The 22,199-nt window shown below is 40.0% G+C and overlaps 1 protein-coding gene across 2 annotated transcripts; it reads right to left on the reverse strand.

The window, feature by feature from the left end:
* Window positions 1-10: 10 nt before the first annotated feature.
* Window positions 11-19,987, reverse strand: LOC142161053 (uncharacterized). 2 transcript variants are annotated; one of them, XM_075216274.1, is made up of 8 exons: window positions 19,732-19,987; window positions 17,709-17,769; window positions 10,628-16,061; window positions 9,716-9,868; window positions 5,263-5,404; window positions 4,010-4,146; window positions 2,266-2,370; window positions 11-660 (listed from the first exon to the last, which is right to left on the reverse strand). In XM_075216274.1, exons 1-8 carry the CDS (start codon window positions 19,760-19,762, stop codon window positions 508-510), a joined length of 6,216 nt encoding a protein of 2,071 aa, XP_075072375.1. In that variant the 5' UTR covers window positions 19,763-19,987; the 3' UTR covers window positions 11-507. The 2 variants fall into 2 exon arrangements, with proteins under 2 accessions (XP_075072375.1, XP_075072376.1); XM_075216275.1 differs by lacking the exon at window positions 17,709-17,769 and having other exon boundaries at window positions 19,732-19,771.
* Window positions 19,988-22,199: the final 2,212 nt, after the last annotated feature.

The raw sequence follows: 22,199 nt of genomic DNA on the forward strand, positions 1-22,199 counted from the left end.
TCATATTGCCAGGCACAATGAGCAGGGCCCTATAATGCCAGCTATACTGCATAGAGACGTCCCCATTGGCAGCCATTTGCATGGAGACTCCAACATTGACAGTCATTTGCACAGAGACGTCCCCATTGGCAGCCATATTGTACAAAGTAATTTCCATTCGGCTGTAATTAGCCTTTAAGGTATAGAAGCTAAATTAACAGTAGGCTGGACTTTGAGGTTATATTTTTACAGTTTGCACCGTGTTAATTTTCCATCTGGAACCGCAAGCAACAATACAGTGAATGATTTTAAATGGTCAGTTTCCAAAAGCAGAATGGGAATGTGCACCTTTCAGAAATCAGACAAATTGGTGCTCATAACTTAATGCGCTGCTCGGCCACATAAGCTGCGGTTAGTATCTGACCTTTAATGCATGAAGCTTATAACAGCAAAACTGTTATACACTATTTGAGTGGTAGCTGGTTAATTTCCTCTTCAAGTGTTGTTGAACATATCTCATTCCCCTGCCTAATTTCCATTTGGATAAGAAGGAAGGCAGAAGGGAACGGGTCCTAGCTGAGATAAGGAGGAAAGGCTTGTTGGATTGATCTGTGCTGGACAGTCCTGCTCCAGGAGTTGTAAGACTCTCTCAAAAAAGACTTCTGAGTGCATATCAAATTCCTGTCAGAATAGAAAGTAACATTTGGCAGGGAAGAATTTTTTTAGGGACAAATTTCTTGCATAAAACACTACAAATGACACCTGAAACAATTGCCTCCATAGTGGTAACAAGGAATATTTTTTGAGAATCCAGCCAATCAATTCTCCAGGAACTTGTGACATCACTAAGACACAAAGCGTTCAGTAATATCTCTAGCACCCGTTAGATTTATAGGCTACATTGTCAACAATAATATTGCAGCTCACAAAATGGCTGCCTTTTCTGATATGAAAAGGAACAGGGTCACTTCATACAAAAAATAGCTATAAAACCTAAATAGTCTTTGGGTATTTAGAAACTGGTTCTGGGTTGCCAATCCTGCAAGACCCCCCTTGAATATCTGCCCAGTCTCTTTTAATTTTTAACTCTGAATGATCCCCAAAACTCCTGTTCCCTGCATATGTGGCAAGTGTCTATGACAGGAAAATGTGTAAAAAGTTGTATGCGACCATTATAAGACAATACAAAAGAGTAAATTAAATACATGGAAAATGAATAAGGAAGTATAGGCCACGTGCCCCAGAGCGTACTATTTTAGAGCAACATGTAGGCACAGCTACACCATTTATCCCAGTTAATTTAGCATTTTCACCCCTTAAGTAATATGCCAACTTTAATCCAGGTCAGTTGGTGTTTCTATATCATAGTTTTTTCTTCACTCATAAGAAAAAAAATAATCTTTACAAACGTACTGGTGGAGGTCGGGGACGAGTTGCCTTTCAGCCTCTACTGCCCCAATATACAGGCTTACTGTGCCATGTGCTAAATCTGGCCCCCTTACCACACACTTCGAGAGAGTGAAAATTGTTACAGCTACATCAGTAAAAATTGGGATTAAAAAAACAATGGAAATTGACAAACAAATGCATTACTTCCATGATTAGCACCTCATACATAGAGGGGCTCATGCAAGTTGGATGCAGGGCAGCACAGTGGCTCAGTGGTTAGCACTTCTGCCACACAGCACTGGGGTCATGAGTTTGATTCCCGACCATGGCCTTATCTGTGTGGAGTTTGTATGTTCTCCCCGTATTTGTATGGGTTTCCTCCGGGTGCTCCAGTTTCCTCCCACACTCCAAAAACATACTGGTAGGTTAATGGGCTGCTATCAAATTGACCCTAGAATGCCTGTGTGTGTGTGTTAGGGAATTTAGACTGTAAGCTCCAATGGGGCAGGGACTGATGTGAGTTAGTTCTCTGTACAGCGATGAGGCATTAGTGGCGCTATATAAATGATGATGATACTGATATACTTCCTAAAACTATGTTCTAAAATGCTGCATGTAAAAATAACACCCATATACAGCTTTACATCAGGCGCATTTACAGCGAGATACACTTACATCCAACCATCAATACGTCTTTGTGCAGGACTAGTACTAAATCAGCATACGGACTTAAGCGTATGCTTTTTTTGTGGGCATGCGCATTACAAATTTGTGTATTTTATGCTAAGCAAACGGGGGTATACCCAACTCATCATCAGCCCAGAGTTCTTCTCATTCATTTCCATTTAGGAGTGTATGGATACAGAGCACGTCCAAACCCAAATATTCTCTACATACCTGCCGGCCATTACACAGGAAAAACAAAAGAGAATCCTTCAGACACTTCTTAAACTCGTAGAGATCATCATTAGTATAAAGGCTGCTGGGGTCAAAGCAAATCTCCTGGGAAAGAAAGTGAAATAAAGGTTTTGTTTCAATTCTGAACTCTCTTTCAAGGCAACAAGCTAAGGTGATGGTCATAATCCACATGTGTGATAGAATACGCTTGGCATTGACGACTGTAATAGACTGTATGGTAAGTCAGCCCATGATACACTAACAAAAACTACGGATCTATAAATTATGAAACAATATGGAGCCCATAGTGAAATCAGAGAGATACCAGAACAAAGGGTCCCCTCTAAAGAAAGCTACCAGTGGCAAATACCCTTTCTATCCATACACCTCCCCCACCTACAATATATACATCTGGGTAGGTAAGTACCCACGAATAGAATGCAACATGAACATTTGTGAAAAATGTCAGAACATCAAATAAAAATCCACTATTGCATTGCAGAATATAATTAAGTTTTATTAATAGAGCACAAATGTACCTGTATTCTGAAGCACATTACATATCAATTAAAAATCAAAAAATCATAGCCAACAACCTTCCTGGTCTTTAAGTAGCTGAGGTATCAGTGCATTCTAACTGTGCAAACCCGAGGACAGACTGTAATGCTTATGATTTCTATTCAATTGTTTTTCTGTGTCTCATCATTCATGAATGCAGTAGGAATAAGATAGATTGTGCACTTTGCTGGAGGGTTACTGTATATACATGCTGGGTGCAAATTTAAGGATACTATTTGCATAGGATGCATATAGATTTCATTTAAGATAAATACTGTAAATTATTGCTATATAAAGATGAACCATACAGAACCGTATATTGTTCCTTCTCATAATAAGCTTAAGATGATTAAACTACTATAATTTGTCAGGAAGACAAAGAACTTTGGAACTTCATTCCTACAAAATACCTGTTCGTGCCTGTTCCCCCTTCCTTGCATCGCTGAATATCTATATGAACTATATACATAACTTTCTCAAATACAATACGTTTAGTCCTAAAGGTTTATTTATTAATGTTCAAAAGTGCAGTGAAATGACACCAACAAGTGCATGGATTTATGGGCCAAGACGGTGGTGGCATCTACAGGGATGTATAAGTTTTCACGACTGGTGGAAATTAGGTGGATTGAGGGTGTTTCTTGCCAAGAGTGGATTAGGAGTACAAGTGGACCTAGTTTTGCACTTAAGTGGAAAACGGAGACACTTAGATTTTGAAGGATAAGATTATTTAAATGAGCAGATGGGCATATTTAGGGAGTTGCTCTCTCTTTTACAGATAGGAACAAATAGGACTTGAACTCTACAGCTTGCAAAGTCCTAGAGGCCCAACCTCATCCCTATGCTTACAACGGGACGCATTGTGCACCTTACAGTACTTTTACATAAGAGAACTTTTCGAGGTGTACTTCAAGCAATGTCATCCACAGTGTCCGCAAATGAAGCTGCAGATTTATGTTACAGGGGTTCTTCCGAAGACTGGGAAGAGTTTGTTGTGCAGTCCGACATGTTTTGTGTTAAAAGCAATACATTTAGAATAGGTTTAATTCTCTGATTGCATAGTAATTTACCATGTAGAGGGGTTCTGGGGAATGGTTCTCAGCAGAAGTATAATATACATAGCGTTTGCCATAGTTATGCCCAAACTAAATCTAGGTATTATAAAACAAAGTGTAAGTGTACAGACCTGTCCTGTGTATAATATGGAATCTCTTATGTTTCTGGGTAACAATTTGTGTGTCCTGCAATATCTCAAGAAATGCAATAGTTCCAAAAGTCTTGCCATTGTGTTCCACACATATCCCAACGGGGGTGTTCCCACACCTGGAGAGAGAAGACAACATTTTATAATACAGAAGACTTACTAACAAATGTATTACATTCATATGTCTATAATACCACCTTCACTATAATGAAAGTTTTGGCCTACGTTATAAGATGGCTGTATAACATGAGGACACTATATATCAAAGAAATAACCAAGCCCTAGATCTTAAGATAGTGATACATAACCACACATGTGGTAGGTCTTACTGGACAGGTCTGGCATCCAGTAGGCAGGCTGGACAAAGGGTGGCAGGGGTACCATATCTTCTATTAGCAATTGGCACCACAAAGGCCAATGAGGTCATTGGTCAATAGGTTGTTCCCTCTTGTTAAATAAAAACCTATAGGACTTTGGTTGATTCAGGAGCAAAGCACATGGCAATTAAAAACAACCAAACTGACCATGTGTGTGATTAGCTTTGGAATTGTTATCATGAGCTAAGTCCAGCAAACATTACTCCCTAATCATTTTGTTGCATGAAATGACTACTAGATAGGCCACTCATTTCAACATAATGTACACTATAAAATAAAAATACTACCATTTTAATTAATTTTGTAATAATCACACAATTAACAAAAAAACTCATTTATAAAATGAAATTAAAAATAATGCACATTTTATTCATTGATTTGTGACATCTCGCTGCCTCTCTGCTCCCACTGCAGGACCACCTATGGCTGCTGCATTTAATGTCAGAAAGATCCAATGATCAATGATTTCTGGTGTTCTCCACAAGTAATGAGAAAGTGAACAATTGTGTTACAAATCTTAATTTTTTCTATAATGATCATTTGTAACTTTCATAGTAGTCATGTGACTGGTGTGAGTGAGTTCTCTGTACAGCACTGCGAAATTAGTGGCGCTATATAAATAGATGGTGATGAGGATGACGACATTGGGAAATTAGCTACAAACTAATCTAGTACAGTCTGCTGTTATATGCACTCTGTTATACAGCCCAGCAGATTGCCGAACCTACAATACAGGATCCAAAACAAAATGTTTTACGTTCCATGCAGGCGAATCGGATAATCGGATTACATCGAGGGTCAAGGGGAGACGTGAATTAGACATTGTGAATCACTGCAATGATCTATTACTCCCAATACCTAGTACAAGTCTGTCTTCCATCAGAAACAGGATATAGCCATTCCTATCAGTGATCACAGCATACGGAAGCAGTAGTCTGGGGTGACTTGGGAGGCATAAGAAATTATACAATGACTTCACCCAGTTGGAGGTAACTGGAACCTAGGAAAGAAAGACAATGGATGAAAAATAAGTGATTCCATACAGAAATGTTTACATTTTGTGAAAATAAGATATCACTGTACAGTATTGTACTAATATTGTGACTTTAGGATACAAATACAAATATATGAGGTTATGTGTTCTCTTTGAGCGATTGAGATTCTTATTTACCTAGAGACAGTTGGCTTGAGTGCACCTAATTATAACAAAATAGCCATAAACGCAGCAATATTTCAGATGGTAAATGAGAAAGATCTCATGTAAATAATTCAACTGGATCATTTTAGGGCTTGCCTGCAAATCCAGTAGACAGATGAACGGTATCGGCCCGTGTGCCATATACAGGCCCACATTGGTACAGTTGCTCAGTGCTGAATGCCCCGCATTTCCAACTTGGCCACCCACATATATGGTCCTATTGGCAACAGGACCCGTCATTAGGTGCTTAGGATGAGCAGGAGGATTGGCACATTGAGATATAAAATATAATTAAATACAAACACAAAATGAAGAGAAAAAGTTACATTAAATACAAATATCTGTTGTTTTCCCCTTTTAACAAACCCAAGGCAATCTTCTTTTCTGCAGAAGACCAGATAGAAATGTCACTTAATTAATGCAAAATGACAGACACAACTTCATGGTATAGCTGTGAAAAAGTACTATAAACTGGTGGGGTTAATGTGCAAGGAACCAATCAGAAGCAGCTATACAGTGCAGTAAAGTATGCGTCCACCACTTATGGAGCCGTATTTACGTGAACATGCCCTCATTGTACTAAGCCTACGCTTGCCTATCCCTTCCGGGTATAAGGAGGTGCAAGTCAACTATCTTATGGGGGAAAAAAAAGATGGACGTACGTTCAACACTAAATGATTAAAGTATTTGTTCTGAAAGCCTTTGCATGTGGTGGGAACTGTCTTCCATTTTACTCTGAACAAGACTAGTTCCAATCAGATAATATCTATAGGCAACAGATAGGCACAAAATGGCTGCTAACTTCAACTCTCACATGCTCAGCAGAAATGGCGCATATTTTGTTAATGGTCAATACAGCAGAGACTGATATATCAGTATTGCTGAATTCATCCAGTTTAAAATGAATTACAAACAATAAAATAGCTTATACATACATAGTCTGTTTTTTGAAAGCGTGGATTGCATTGCATTGTATTTTCTCAACGGAGGATAACTGTATGCATTATTTTAAATACCTTGCAGAATAAAAATAAAGACTAAAAATAAACAGATGTAACTAAATGGCTTCCACTACATCTTTACATTGTACATCATAAAGAAGGTTTGGAAGAAAAACTACACTATGTTAAAATAATAAAAACTACCATCTTATAAGCATTTTGTTACTTTATGAACAGGATTGATTTATTAATTATTGTTTCATTAAACTATTATAACATTAGGAATTGTATGTTGGTTAGTTGATCAAGAACACTTTGATTGGTTCACAGCGCTGTGGTCATAAGTTCAATTACCGACCATGGCCTTATCTGTGAGGAGTTTGTATGTTCTCCCCGTGTTTGTGTGGGTTTCCTCCAGGTGCTCCGGTTTCTTCCCACACTCCAAAAACATACTGATAGGTTAATTGGATGCTACCAAAATTGACCCAAGTGTCTCTCTCTCTGTCTCTCTCTCTCTGTGTGTCAGGGAATTTAGACTGTAAGCTCCAATGGGGCAAGGACTGATGTGAGTGGGTTCTCTGTACAGCGCTGCGGAATCAGTGGCGCTATATAAATAAATGGTGATGATGATGATTGGTCGGAATCGTTGGGCATTAACACTGTAGCAAGTTAGGTTTAGTTTATGACAGGTACAAGACTTATTTTCTGTACCAGTTACTCATATGTAATGATATTATAAAGATGCCAAACATTAAGGCGATATCAGTACCTAGATATTCAAACACCAGGTATGTGTAAAACTAACCAGCTACTTGCCTTTGGCTGAAAGAACCAGCAAGACTTCAGCAGATATACTGTATATATTTATGTAGTGAGAAAAATGTGACATTCATCTTGTCTACGCCAAAATGGAGGACATAATAGCGAATTTGTTTACGACTGGGAAAAAAGCGACTGAACTGATTAAAACTGTAAGCCGTATTTTCCTTGCAGTAACCCATATAAACCACTGTAGTATCTATTTTGAGGCAGCGTTAAAGAAAAAAAAAAAAAAAGGACCACTATAACCACAAGTTAATCTGAGGATCTCAAATTTTAATTACAAATGTTCCCTCCCCCTCTGCCTGCCACACTCCCGTTGGGCTTAAGAATATCTAGAAATGATCGTCTCCATTATCCTAGAAACTGTCAGCAGGTTCCCTTGTTAATAGCCGTGCTTAATATTCATGAGTAAATATTTTAAAGAAATAATGACGGCAAACAGCCAAATAGCTGCTGAGGCGATCAAGGGGGAACAGAACTTCCTTTTTGAGCTATCGTGTCTGAGATGGGAGAGGATATGAGTATGAATTTATCATGATTAGGGAAATGCAATAGGGAGATGTAGTTATGGAGGAGGAGGGTAAAAAAAGATGAATTTGAGCAATAATTTTAAATAAAGGAAGCCAAATGGAATTGTTTCTCCTTCTCCTATTCCACTTGCTGAATTTTCTCCTTCTTACAATTTATGAGGCCAATTATGAGGTAAACTGTACAGCGGAACTTCTGTGAAACTTTGAGCAACGGAGAAACCTACGCCTACAATGGCTGCGGGTTTATTTCTCTAGGCCTGAGAGAATATAGTGTTTTTAATGTGACCTTTGTGGTATATGTTTACATGGTCTTTAAGTTTTCATAGGTAAAACTGAAAGTGAATGACATTTTTGGGCCCATAACCACAATTTGTTCTCTCACAGGCTACAGAGAAAATTAATACTCGTTCAGCCCACTGGTTATTGTACATTGTAATTTTCAGACAGTGAAATACAGGACCGCTATTAAACAAAGTGATTACAGTTAAAATAATGTTATACAGGACAATTATTCTTAAATTTTTTACCTCAGACATATTAGTTTTTGCCTGTTTTTTGTCTTTTTATTTGGCAGCAGAGAACAATAAACAATCTCTTCCCATGGTTTCTGTGTACTAAACATAATAAAAGGGTTCATGCTAGCCTATGTGCTCAGTTAAGCATACGCCGAGTACGAGTAATGTTACATGCTAGGTCGCCGTGTTGTTTTTTTGTAATGGGTCATTTCATCAGTAATTACTTATAAGACTAGAGTATGAATGTTCTTATAGAGTTTTTTTTTTAAAAAAAAAAATATTGTTGACAAGTTCATGACAAATTCAAGCCTGTATGAAACCCTTGAAAATCACTATTTGGTAGAAACCAGCAGCACTGTGGTACAATGGTTATGACTGCTGCCTGACAGAGCTGGGGTCATGAGTTCATCTCCGACTAGGGCACCATCTATGTGGTCTTGGTATGTTCTCCTTGAATAGGTGTGAGTTATCTCTGGGTGCCCAGGTTTCATATCACAGTCCAAAAGCACACAGGTAGGTTATCTGGCTGCTGAAATGATCCCCAGTGTGTATGCTTGTGTTGTAATGCATTTAGACTGTAAGCTCCAATGGAGAAGGGACTGTTCTGAATGACGAGATATTCTCTGCACAGCGCTATATAAATAAACAGCAATAAATTTGACATGCATGGTGCGCTCAGGAAGCAAATGCATAGTCCCTTAGTCTGTTCATGTAGTGTGGATGTATACATTATTCACAAATATACATACGTGGTACAACTGTCCTGGTCAGGAGGGTGACATGTGGCCCTGAATATATACAGTATAATTCTATAATTCAATTACCCGCCTCCTAAAACCAGAACAGTGGCTGCATTTATGCTGGAAAGTAACTATGCAGATATAAGACAAGTAAGAGTGGATAACACAACCTGGATACAGGCTTATCACGGCACTTACAATAAAGGGGGACCTCTGCTGGCCATCCTCTAAAATTACATCTGAACTCAAGAAGGTCAGAAGCAGAAGTGGGGCTACAAAGCTCGCCAATGAGAACTTCTCACAAATATGGACCTCCGTTGTGGAGGGCCGATTTAATTAGGAGTCAACAGTGTTGACCCTCAAAATTCTAGTAGGAGAGTTGGGGGATTCTTTTACAAAATCTTGCTTGGAAAGAATAAACAAATAACAATATATAAAGGAGATAAAAATGTTTTAAATAATTCTAAAGTGGCCTATAAAGAGATTACGGTGGGATATTCCGAGAATTTGTGGCAGTGTATTTAAAGTAAAAAATAAAATAAAAAACATGTTTTTTTTTTTTCACCTTTTTCATCAGCATGTTTACTTTGGTGATACGGTCTTGTGCGTAGTACCAGTCCTCGTTCAGCTGCTCAGTGATGTAAAAATGCTTCTCTGGTTGGTAGTAAAGGAAAAGTTTTGAGCTTGGAATAACCATTCCCAGTTCTGATCCATCCCCCTGTAATACAATACTTGTTGTTAGAAGTATGACATGAGAATCACAGATTTACAGAACGTATGTGAATTTACTATGATCAAACACATCATATGGCCAATACTCACTGCAGATCATCACAACTGCACATTTTAAACTTCTTCTAAGACATTTCACCTATCTATATTCTTGTGGCATAAGAAAGCTGTTATTGTGACATGTAAATAAGAGGGAACTGTTTTCCAAATATATGACAGCATGTTACAGGTGCTATTTTGTTTAAAGTAACCTTTTATGTTTAGGTTTAGTTTTCATTTTAGCAATATTTTTACCAAATTCCACATAAGATAAATATAAATGACATTTCGTTTTAGACAGATCTGGCATTAACAGGTTACTTGTATGAGGAGATTCTCATATCCAAGTATGTATTACATTCAATGACTAATCACACGGCACTCCATTATAGAAAGGTAAGTCATGTGACACAGGTGGGTGGGACCTTTTGTCGAATACATTTGAATAACTGATGATTTGGCAAGATCACACCTACAACTGGACTATCCAACGGAGGAGGAACACCTTATAGAATCATTAAATATACTTAAGAATTTTATTAAAAATATACTTTGCATAATGTTCAACAATGTTTGAGAAACGCATATTTAAAATGTGTCCTGAATACATTTTTATCTTTTTTCTTTTTTACCAGAACAGCTGTGGGCACCACTGGCTATAGTATCTACTATTGTTTTTTTAAATACAAATACAAAGGCAACTAACCAGTGTAACTAGGGTAATGTTTTTTTCCACCTGGTTCACAGTTTTTGCCAAAACAATTCCAGAGTCTAAAAGTATGAGGTCTTTGCCTTGTTGTTCTAAGTATTTCTTCCTCAGTTTCTCCAGGAAATAATGGTCATTCTGTTTGATTATATTTCCATACACATCTTGTGTTGGTGCCTTGATAGATGTTTGCAGAGCCAAGTGACCTATCCAATTGTTCTCATTTGCAATACAAATTAACTGAGCATCTGGGGAAGCTGTGGTGCACTGGTAGGAGAGATCAGGAGAGGTGGTTGTTCTCTGGTAGGACGGATCACTAGAGATGGCTGTGTACTGGTTGGACTGATTTGGAGAGGTGGTTGTACACTGGTAATTTAGATCAGGAGATTTGATTTTGCACTGGGAGGGCAGATCAGGAGAAGTGGTTGTGCACTGGTAGGATGGATCAGGAGAGTTGGTTGTGTACTGGTAGGATGGATCAGGAGAGTTGGTTGTGTACTGGTAGGATGGATCAGGAGAGTTGGTTGTGCACTGGTAGGATGGATCAGGAGAGGTGGTTGTGCACTGGTAGGATGGATCAAGAGATCTGGTTGTAGTCTGGTAGGATTGATCAGAAGAGGTGGTTGTGCACTGGTAGGATGGATCAGGAGAGGTGGCTGTGCACTTGTAGGATGGATCAGGAGAGGTAGCTGTGCACTGGTAGGATGAATCAGGAGAGGTGGTTGTGCACTGCTTTGATGGATCAAGAGATCTGGTTGTAGTCTGGTAGGATGGATCAGGAGAGGCGGTTCTGCACTGGTAGGATGGATCAGGAGAGATGGCTGTGCACTTGTAGGATGAATCAGAAGAGGTGGTTGTGCACTTGTAGGATGAATCAGAAGAGGTGGTTGTGCACTGGTAGGATGGATCAGGAGAGGTGGTTGTGCACGGCTTTGATGGATCAGGAGAGTTAGTTCTAGTCTGGTAGGATGGATCGGGAGAGGTGGTTGTGCAATGGTAGAATGGATCAGGAGAGGTGGTTGTGCACGGCTTTGATGGATCAGGAGAGGCGGCTCTGCACTGGTAGGATGGATCAGGAGAGATGGCTGTGCACTTGTAGGATGAATCAGGAGAGGTGGCTGTGCACTTGTAGGATGAATCAGAAGAGGTGGTTGTGCAATGGTAGGATGGATCAGGAGAGGTGGTTGTGCACGGCTTTGATGGGTCAGGAGAGTTGGCTGCAGTCTGGTAGGATAGATCAGGAGAGGTGGCTGTGCAATGGTAGAATGAATCAAGAGACGTGGTTGTGCACTGGTAGGATGAATCAGGAGAGTTGGTTGTACTTTGGTAGGATGGATCAGGAGAGGTGGCTATGAACTGGTAGGTTGGATCAGGAGAGGTGGTTGTGCACTGGTAGGATGAATCAGGAGAGGCGGTTGTGCACTGGTAGGATGGATCAGGAGAGTTGGTTGTAGTGTGGTAGGATGGATCAGGAGAGGTGGTTGTGCAATGGTAGGATGGATCAGGAGAGGTGGTTGTGCAATGGTAGGATGGATCAGGAGAGGTGGCTGTGCATAGCTTTGATGGGTCAGGAGAGTTGGCTGCAGTCTGGTAGGATATATCAGGAGAGGTGGTTGTCCAATGGTAGGATGGATCAGGAGAGGTGGTTGTGCACTGCTTTGATGGATCAGGAGAGTTGGCTGCAGTCTGGTAGGATAGATCAGGAGAGGTGGCTGTGCAATGGTAGAATGAATCAAGAGACGTGGTTGTGCACTGGTAGGATGAATCAGGAGAGTTGGTTGTAGTCTGGTAGGATGGATCAGGAGAGGTGGTTGTATACTGGTAGGATGGATCAGGAGAGGTGGTTGTGCACTGGTAGGATGGATCAGGAGAGGCGGTTCTGCACTGGTAGGATGGATCAGGAGAGATGGCTGTGCACTTGTAGGATGTATCAGAAGAGGTGGTTGTGCACTTGTAGGATGAATCAGAAGAGGTGGTTGTGCACTGGTAGGATGGATCAGGAGAGGTGGTTGTGCACGGCTTTGATGGATCAGGAGAGTTAGTTCTAGTCTGGTAGGATGGATCGGGAGAGGTGGTTGTGCAATGGTAGAATGGATCAGGAGAGGTGGTTGTGCACGGCTTTGATGGATCAGGAGAGGCGGTTCTGCACTGGTAGGATGGATCAGGAGAGATGGCTGTGCACTTGTAGGATGAATCAGGAGAGGTGGCTGTGCACTTGTAGGATGAATCAGAAGAGGTGGTTGTGCAATGGTAGGATGGATCAGGAGAGGTGGTTGTGCACGGCTTTGATGGGTCAGGAGAGTTGGCTGCAGTCTGGTAGGATAGATCAGGAGAGGTGGCTGTGCAATGGTAGAATGAATCAAGAGACGTGGTTGTGCACTGGTAGGATGAATCAGGAGAGTTGGTTGTACTTTGGTAGGATGGATCAGGAGAGGTGGCTATGAACTGGTAGGTTGGATCAGGAGAGGTGGTTGTGCACTGGTAGGATGAATCAGGAGAGGCGGTTGTGCACTGGTAGGATGGATCAGGAGAGTTGGTTGTAGTGTGGTAGGATGGATCAGGAGAGGTGGTTGTGCAATGGTAGGATGGATCAGGAGAGGTGGTTGTGCAATGGTAGGATGGATCAGGAGAGGTGGCTGTGCATAGCTTTGATGGGTCAGGAGAGTTGGCTGCAGTCTGGTAGGATATATCAGGAGAGGTGGTTGTCCAATGGTAGGATGGATCAGGAGAGGTGGTTGTGCACTGCTTTGATGGATCAGGAGAGTTAGTTGTAGTCTGGTAGGATGGATCAGGAGAGGTGGTTGTATACTGGTAGGATGGATCAGGAGAGTTGGTTGTAGTGTGGTAGGATGGATAAGGAGAGTTGGCTGCAGTCTGGTAGGATAGATCAGTAGAAGTGGTTGTGCAATGGTAGGATGGATCAGGAGAGGTGGTTGTGTACTGGTAGGATGAATCAGGAGATTTGGTTGTAGTCTGGTAGGATGAATCAGGAGAGGCGGATGTGCACTGGTAGGGTGGCTCAGGAGAGGTAGCTGTGCACTGGTAGGATGAATCAGGAGATTTGGTTGTAGTATGGTAGGATGGATCAGGAGAGGTGGTTGTACACTGGTAGGATGGATCAGGAGAGGCTGTTGTGCTCTGGAAGCATGTATCTAAAGAGGTGTTTGTGCATAGGTAGGATGGATCAGAATAGGAAGAGATGCATTGATGGGTTGGATTAGGAGAAGGTAAAATGCACATGTAAGTTGGATCAGGAACGGTGGTAGTGCAAAGTAAAGTTGGATCAGTAGTGATACTTAGAAACTGTGCACTAATGATTAATTGGTTTCCATTACCTATCTCTTCAGAGCTTGTTACAGTATCTTTTTTGCCTTTACTAGACTCTGGTTGCAATACAATGCCATATGCAACATCGTTTTCGGGGAACTCTTTTGACATTTTAATGTTCCATGTCTCAGCCATTATGTTATGTGAACTTGATTTGTTTATTTCTTCTTCTGTTGATTTAATTCCATTCTCATGATCCATATGTTGTATGTTATCAATATTCAAAGAGTTTATAGAAACCTGAACATGTGGATCAGTGACTCTAAACCAAGATTCGACGTGTCCATCAGGAGGTTTTTCTTCTTTATGAAGTTCATTGACCAAATTAGTGGCATCAGCATCAATATGTTCTAGTTTTAATGTCTTCATAGAAAGAGTTAGGTCACCTCTCTCATTACTAGATTCTGTAAAAACTGAATCAGATCCTGGAGAAGTGACCATGCACAGCTGGGATGGACTACTGCTCAGTCCTGGCTTCACAAGGACTGTGTGTGTAACATGTCTGTCTGCAGAGAGGTCTCTATTTCCATTAGGTTCATTCTGGAATCCAAACTCACATACACTTGTAACTTTCTTTTCAGGCAATTCTTTCTGTAATTTGGTGTGACATGTGTCTGGATTCATGCTACGTAAAGAGAACATCTTTCTTGTTTCTCCATCTGTCATTTTAATGTCCTTCTGTTTACCACCAAAATGTCCTATGCTACCAATTAGTGTATTATTAGAGCAAACATGGGCATTTTCTTCAGTTTCTTCTTTAAATGAAGATGGCAGCACTTCTTGAGGAGAACATGTTTCTGCACTAAACTGATTGGCCAGTTTGCTTCGGTCAACATTACTATCATCTTGTGTCAATGTCTTCAAAGAATTTGGATGCGTAATGTCTCCATTCTCATTAGCCTCACATTCTGGAGAAGTGGATGGATTTTGGTTGAATAGACCATTAGTGAAACTTATGAGTTCTGCCATCGTGATGACTTTAGCATATGTTTCCTTAGAGCAGCCAATATCATTCTGTTCAATGTTTAACTCTTTTTCTTTCTTGTCATTTACATAACTAGTATCATTTGGTTGTTCCGTTATTGATTGCATCTCTTTGTCCTGGCCATCCAAATATTGCACATTATATATGTTTGTATCGGTAAGAGAAAGTTGCCGTTCGGTTAATTTAAACAACAAAACATTTTTATCTTCAGGTAGACTTGAATCAGTAAAGCAACCATCATCCAGTTCGTTAGTAGGAATCTCACGGTGTTCTACTTTTTGAAAGTGGTCTGGTATACATTGTGAATACCCATCAAACTGTTCAACATTAGCATCTAATGTCAAAGAAGGGTCCTTTAAGTCACTGTACAGATCAGTTGTGCCGTTGACTAGAGGTTCTGGTTCACCCATGACCAATCTGTCTTTAGGCATTTCATTGCAGGATTCAGTTGACTTTGCTGTTGATTCCATTCTGCATAGTTGATTTGGCTCTTTCATATCAATAAGTTTTATTACAGTAAGATCTTTTGAGTGTTCTGTTTTCTTAGATTCCATCAAAGTAAGTTTTAGGTTTTGAGATGTTGAAGTTTCCATCTCTCCTAAGATAGATTCCATAGCGATGAAATTGTCTGCAGGGCAAATCATCTCCAAGCCCTTTTCCATGACATCTTCAGACATGACAAGCTTGGTTCCATTTTGAGTGGTTTCAGAAAATGATTTAATATTCAAGATATCTGAGGATATCCCCAACCAAAATGGTTGAGTAGTATTTGCTATGTGTTTCCCCTGAGGATGTTTATTTGGAGAGAAGTTATCCTGATTCTCTATGAAGCTAACATCAATCTTTGTTGGACACCCAATGTTTCTGGGCTGTGGAGGCAAAGTCTCACTGACTGCAGTTCTCAGGGCATGTTGATGACTTTGGGTGCCCCCGGATGGTAAGAGCTCTGCAGTAGTATCAATATCAGTCTCTGTGGTAACGTGACACAATGACGTCTCGGCAGGGCCCTCTGCAACCATGACAGTCTCATGGTCCTCTGTGTTCTGCTGAAGTAGGGTCTTGGACTCATGAATAAGGGCAGCTGGAAGCTCCACGCTTTGGTTATCATTTTCTGTGGCAATGCTGTAAATACAAAATATTGATTACCGACAGGCAATTGAAAGTAGCTTATTGTTGTTTTTCTACAAACAAATCCAGTAATATGTATTCTCTTGTATAGTAATTAAAAATAACGATTAAGGCTGTAATATTAAGATATATAATAATATTCTTGTGTCTTACCAATATTTGCAGATATAGTTAGAATCAGTATATGAACATATGATAACTTAATAGATATAAGTCCTGCCTACAATTTAAATTACACACATTTAAGATCACAAATTCATCTAAAAGTATTTAAAAAGTACTTATAACCCACTCAATCTAATGTAATACTAACAGTGTTCGTACCTTCACCATAAACACTGCTGTGAGGTGCTCGGTAGGTGGCAATTCAACATCCAAGTGTTACACTGTCAATGTATTTGATTGGTTACATTTCTTCCAATGAACTGTGACGTCCAATCACAGTTCAGGAACTTTGAGTACGTTGAAGGAAGTATAACTGAATTACATACAGTGTCAGTGCATTTGAAAGTAGACAGCAACGGTAGGGCAGGGGCGCACGGAGGATTGTCGGGGGGGGGGGTTTCTCTCCGCCGACCGAAAAAAAACCAAAAGAACCAGCAGCTGTTTCGCCAGCGCTGTCCTATACAGCAGCCGCGGCGCTGTCTAGGAAGCGTCTGCGGCGGTGCTGTATACAATACAGCACCGCTGCGGACGTTTCTTTGACAGCGCCGCGGCTGCTGTATAGGACAGTGGCCACTTAGTTAGTGCAGGGGGGGTTTGTAGAGACTCAGAAACCCCCCCTGCGTGCGCCACTGTAGGGTTAGTACAAGAACATAGTGGTGGGGGCCATACTATGGGGGAATTCAATTAGCCACGAAGTGTCTCTGGAATGTCCGCGAGACACTTCGCGGTAGAGGTTTGACAGAAATCTCCGCTCATTTGCCCTCGCACCAATATGGGGGAGACTTTTACCGTAATTGCTGGCAATGTGCATAGCTCGATGTCAGAACGTCATATCCCAGCAATGAATTCCCCCTTATGTATACTGTAGATTAGTGTTTTTTAAATCCAGTCCCCAAGTACCCCTAACAGTGCACATTTTCCAGGTCACATGTGAAATAATTATACCACATGTGGATCTTTCAAAATGTGTCAGTCAGTAATGTATACACCTGTGCTCCAGCAAAGAGATAGGGAAAACATGCACTGTTAGGGGTCCCTGAGGACTGGGTTTCGGAAACACTGCTGTAGACATAAAGGGGCTCTAATGGAACAGTATTCACATTATTGACCCCCTGCAGATTGACAAAGAGAGCAGTTTAAATAGGGATGGTGTGGCCTTGTAAAAGGGTCAAAATGGAGAGTGGCCTTAAAATGTTAGCATAGCACATTTTTCATAATGGACTTTACATGTAAGAGAGCCAGGAGAAATGTGTGCAACGGGCTCTCAAACTCCAAGCACTGGCCTTGATTACCTCCAGATTCCTTGCAAACTACTATAAACCTATCCACATGTGGATTTGCTGGTCATTATGTCTTGATATCTTACGTTCTTTAAGTTCTCTTGTACTCTAAATTAAGGTACAAAATATTCACATATATAATATTATAATTAAATAAGCTTTTTTTTCTACCTAATTCATCTAATAATGAACTTACTCGGTAGTGTACACGTTCTTGCTTTGGTTTGCACATCTCATCAAAGTCTCAAATGGAAAATCTTAATGAACAAAAAAGAAACACTTTTGTCAAATTGTCTGAAAATAATAATGATATTCAAAACATTCAAATTACCACTTGCATAGATAAAACTTTTTTTTCTTTAGCTTAATGTCTATCCTAATTATAACAGTCGCTGACAATTCCTAGAGGACACACTGGAGATGTAGGACAGATGTGTCTAACAGTGACAAAAGGGTAAGAGGGTCATTGAAAACCCACTATAGATAGTATAAACTATTTTTCTTGGCCCTGTGAGCAAAGTAAAGTTTTAGCTGAGCAGCCAGACATTAAAATACAAAAGAGAGCACCAGACAAAAACAAGCTGACGAAACCCAACCGTCAGCTCTCCTGGGTCTCAGTCTGTGCTGAAGTCTCTGTTTCCAACTCCATCAACCAAAAAAAAAGCTAAGACTGGGACTGCTGGAATGTTATGTAAAGAACTATACAAAACAAAATCTGAAGTTAGATGGAACAGACTGAGGACTACATTGTATCAGCAAATAAGCCACAGGAATTACAGTTTAGAATGATCGGGCTATTAATTGGCTCCTGACAAAATGGACATGAGGGGGGTTTACATTGTAAGCTCCAATGGGGCAGGAACTGATGTGGAAGACTACATGTCCTCTGTACAGCGCTGTGTAATATTGTTGGTGCTATATAAACATTAATAATAATAAATACACTAACTTTGTGAACACCCTCTTCACATATAGTTATCAGGTGTCCTCCTAAACATCCAATCTCTACTACTACACAGCGAAAAATTGCTATCATTGACATAATACCATAGATTGTAAGCTTGCGAGCAGGGCCTTCTCACCTCTTTGTCTGTTTTACCCAGTTTGTTTATTAGTTTACTATGTTTGTCCCCAATTGTAAAGCGCTACGGAATATGTTGGCGCTATATAAATAAATGATGAGAAGTATCCCCAGGTTTCCTAGCAACAGCCCTGCAGGACTACGGGTCATGTGATTATCTGAGCATCCTGCATGAAAGAGAACTAGTAAGGCTTAGAAAGATCATCTCCACCACAGCCCCCTCTCATGGACAGTGTTAAAAAATAAACCATTAATAAAGATTTTTTTATTTTTTTTTTACAAAAAAAACAACACAGGCACTTTAAATATACAGTATATTATTTCTACGGTTATTAGTTATATTATGATGACCAACTTGTAAACCAAACCTTCATTAAGTTCCACATATTTGGTATTGAAACTTAAGACGCATTAGAATAAAAATAAAAATAAAGGCTATATTTGGATGGTTGAAGTCATTTTGTGAAAGTAGCTAACGAAAGAATCATAACAACAAGTCTTTGTTAAAAATACAAAAACAAAACATTTTTTTTTCCTGTATAATACCTATTATTTACAAACAGATTTACTTGACTAGCCTACAGAATAAGGACTATCTGTTCCAAAATAAAAAAAAAAAATGACACAATTCACTTGGGTAGAGATAAAAAAAAAAAAAAAAAGCCAGCTCATGGAGTGTTTAGAAAAGAAAAGAAAAGATAAATTGTGAAGCTTCGTGCCAGGACCCCTGGCAGCAAAAGGGTTGAAGCTTAAAATACAAATTTAGACACTCACATCTAGGGGACAATAAGTTGGGCTAATGGTCATCTGACACCTGTTGCCAAGTTGGCCAAAAGGCTCTTTAAATTATTTGTGAGGCTACCAATCTACAATATTATTAATATATGTAAAGCATTCTGGATACACCATCCACATAGGTGGTATCTGTCTGGGCACAGTACAGTGCATAGAATTGGGGAGGGAAGTATAGAGGATGTCATACCCTTCCTGAGTGACAGCCTGATAAAAATACAGAACTGAATCGTCTAAATCTAAGACTGATGCTGCATATACCAGATTGAGGGACATTTGGAAGTGTCGCACAGCGCAGGTACAGGCTACACAGACGTGTGATCAGTGGCTGTTGCTGGGACCATACCTTGGCCTGGTACTTCACGTGCAGAAGCCATCCCCGGAGCACAGCGGGAAGAGCTGCAGCTCCGTCCTCATACAAGGAAATAGCTGAAGTTTTAAAACTCCGTCCAAAGTTTCCAAAACACGTGACGCGCCCCTCAGTAGGGTCCAGTTCATGTGTGCGGCAGCTACAAGCAAGGACTGGAATCCCAAGCACCAGAACTCGCCATTTATTTGCTTGTGGTCACACTCGGAAAACTGAGTGAAAGCGAAACCATATGATCCACCAGTGAGCATGTGCAGAAGGAACTACATATATGTCCAAAGATCTTCTCAGTGCATACTTTTCTATCCTTATTATTGGAGCATTGTGTTGAAATGCATATTGTATTCCAATTACATATTCTTCTAGCTATATTATCTGTCATCCTATCACTATTAACTATTGCCTTTTCCTATACATCCATTTACATATATCCACAGTCCACCTATGTTATACTCAGCCTCATCCATACATCCTATATTATTCACTCATTATTTTATTTTACTCCCAACCTGAAATCTGATAATTTTGCCACCCACAATCAGATCCTATTGTTCACTCTGTCCTTTTATCTACACTATTTTACAGTCCACAACCACCTTATACCCCTTTATATTGTGATATCTTTCCAAAATAATATTTCATTCTTTTAGTGTCACAGCTTTTTACATCTAATAGTATTCTATTTACAGATTCTGTACTTTAACCCGTTCCTATCTACTGATAACACTTACTACCTAGGTTCTACACCACCTATTTCATTTATAAGTAATTTATATATTGTTTCTCCATGCATTGTCGGGAACCCAGGGATAAGTCCTCGCTACATTAGGTCTGGACATCCTCCCAGACTTGGACCAGAGACACAGGGACCAACACCGACCATAAAGACCCCCTTCAAAACTTGGTCGATACAAGACACCCTAACCAATGAAGAACAGCCCATGAATTCACAGAACATTTCAACCCAGAGCTCCAAGGCTGCAAAAAACTAAGTATTGTCTTTCACTAGTCCTACTAGGTGGAGGACTATTGGGACTGCAGCACACATGACATTTTGTATATGCGTAGGTGAGTCGCGCAGCCATAATTTCCTATACCTGAACGCAGACAAGCCAACGTGACCACTTAAATTATAAATGCAATAACCTGTGCTTAATTAGGTAATGATTTTGGGAATGGTATTTGCATCATAATTGGACGTTGTTGCCAAGATGTCAAGTCTTCATGACCCCTCCTACTCCTGAACATTGCCTCGGATTTAATAGGAATGAATTCATCCAGTCTAGGTTATTGCATCTAGAACACAATAGGAAAACCTACAACAAGAACTGAATATAATAACACTGTAGAACTGGGTCATGATGGCACATTGTCTGTGTTTTGTCCTTGTCTGTCAGGCATCTAAAAATGAATCTACCATGAGAGTCAATTTCAGTGGGTAAAACTTAGTGAGCAATCAATCAGATTCTAATTATCATTTATTTAGTACATTCTACAAAATGACAGCTAGAATCTGATTGGTTGCTATAGGTAACATCTCTACTTTTTCAAACCCGCAATTTAGTAAATATACCCCTGAGAGGTAAAGGGACCCAGCTCGCAAGCTTACAATCAATAGAAAGAGCTGAGAATGCAGTCATTTGAGTGACATCACTTCCCCAATGTATAATTCCACCAATCGACACAGTCCCTCAAGCTCCCTGTTTGTTTATCCCAATTAACATGGCAACCTGCTGTAGAGGAGTGAAGAACGGTGGACATATTTAGTTAATCATAATTACACTGGTCAACAGCCAAAATGTTACAACAATTAAATCAATCTATTTTGACTAATTTTAATATGCTAAATAAGAATGGTGGTTAAAATAGATTATTAGCTCTTGTTTTCATGATACAAAACATATCACTTATGTTATGCTTAGTTTTAGGGATACCTCAAGGACAAATTTCCTAGACTTGGGGGTATATTTACTAAACTGCGGGTTTGAAAATGTGGAGATGTTGCTTATAGCAACCAATCAGATTGTAGCTGTCATTTTGTAGAGTGCACTAAATAAATGATAGCTAGAATCTGATTGGTTGCTATAGGCAACATCTCCACTTTTTCAAACCCGCAGCTTAGTAAATCTAGCCCTTAGGGAGGATAAATATAAAAGAAGGTGTTTTCAGTGGCCCAACACTTCGGTCATCTGGGGTGATGATAGAAAGGATTGGCATGCATTCATACGTGTAGCAACCATGTTTTTGGGGTACAACTGGGAGCAGATAACTATATAGAACTTGTGAGTAACCTACTGCTATCTTATCAGAGATTAGGCTGTAACATGACTTTTTCCGGGACAACTGTGGTGCAGTAAGTGATAGGCATGGTGGGAGATTCCAGCGGGACATCTCAGAGATGGAGAAGAGATAGCAAAGCAAATGGAACTGTACAATGCTAGCAGACT

This window comes from Mixophyes fleayi, chromosome 6, assembly GCF_038048845.1.
Source record: "Mixophyes fleayi isolate aMixFle1 chromosome 6, aMixFle1.hap1, whole genome shotgun sequence".
Lineage (NCBI taxonomy): Eukaryota > Metazoa > Chordata > Amphibia > Anura > Limnodynastidae > Mixophyes > Mixophyes fleayi.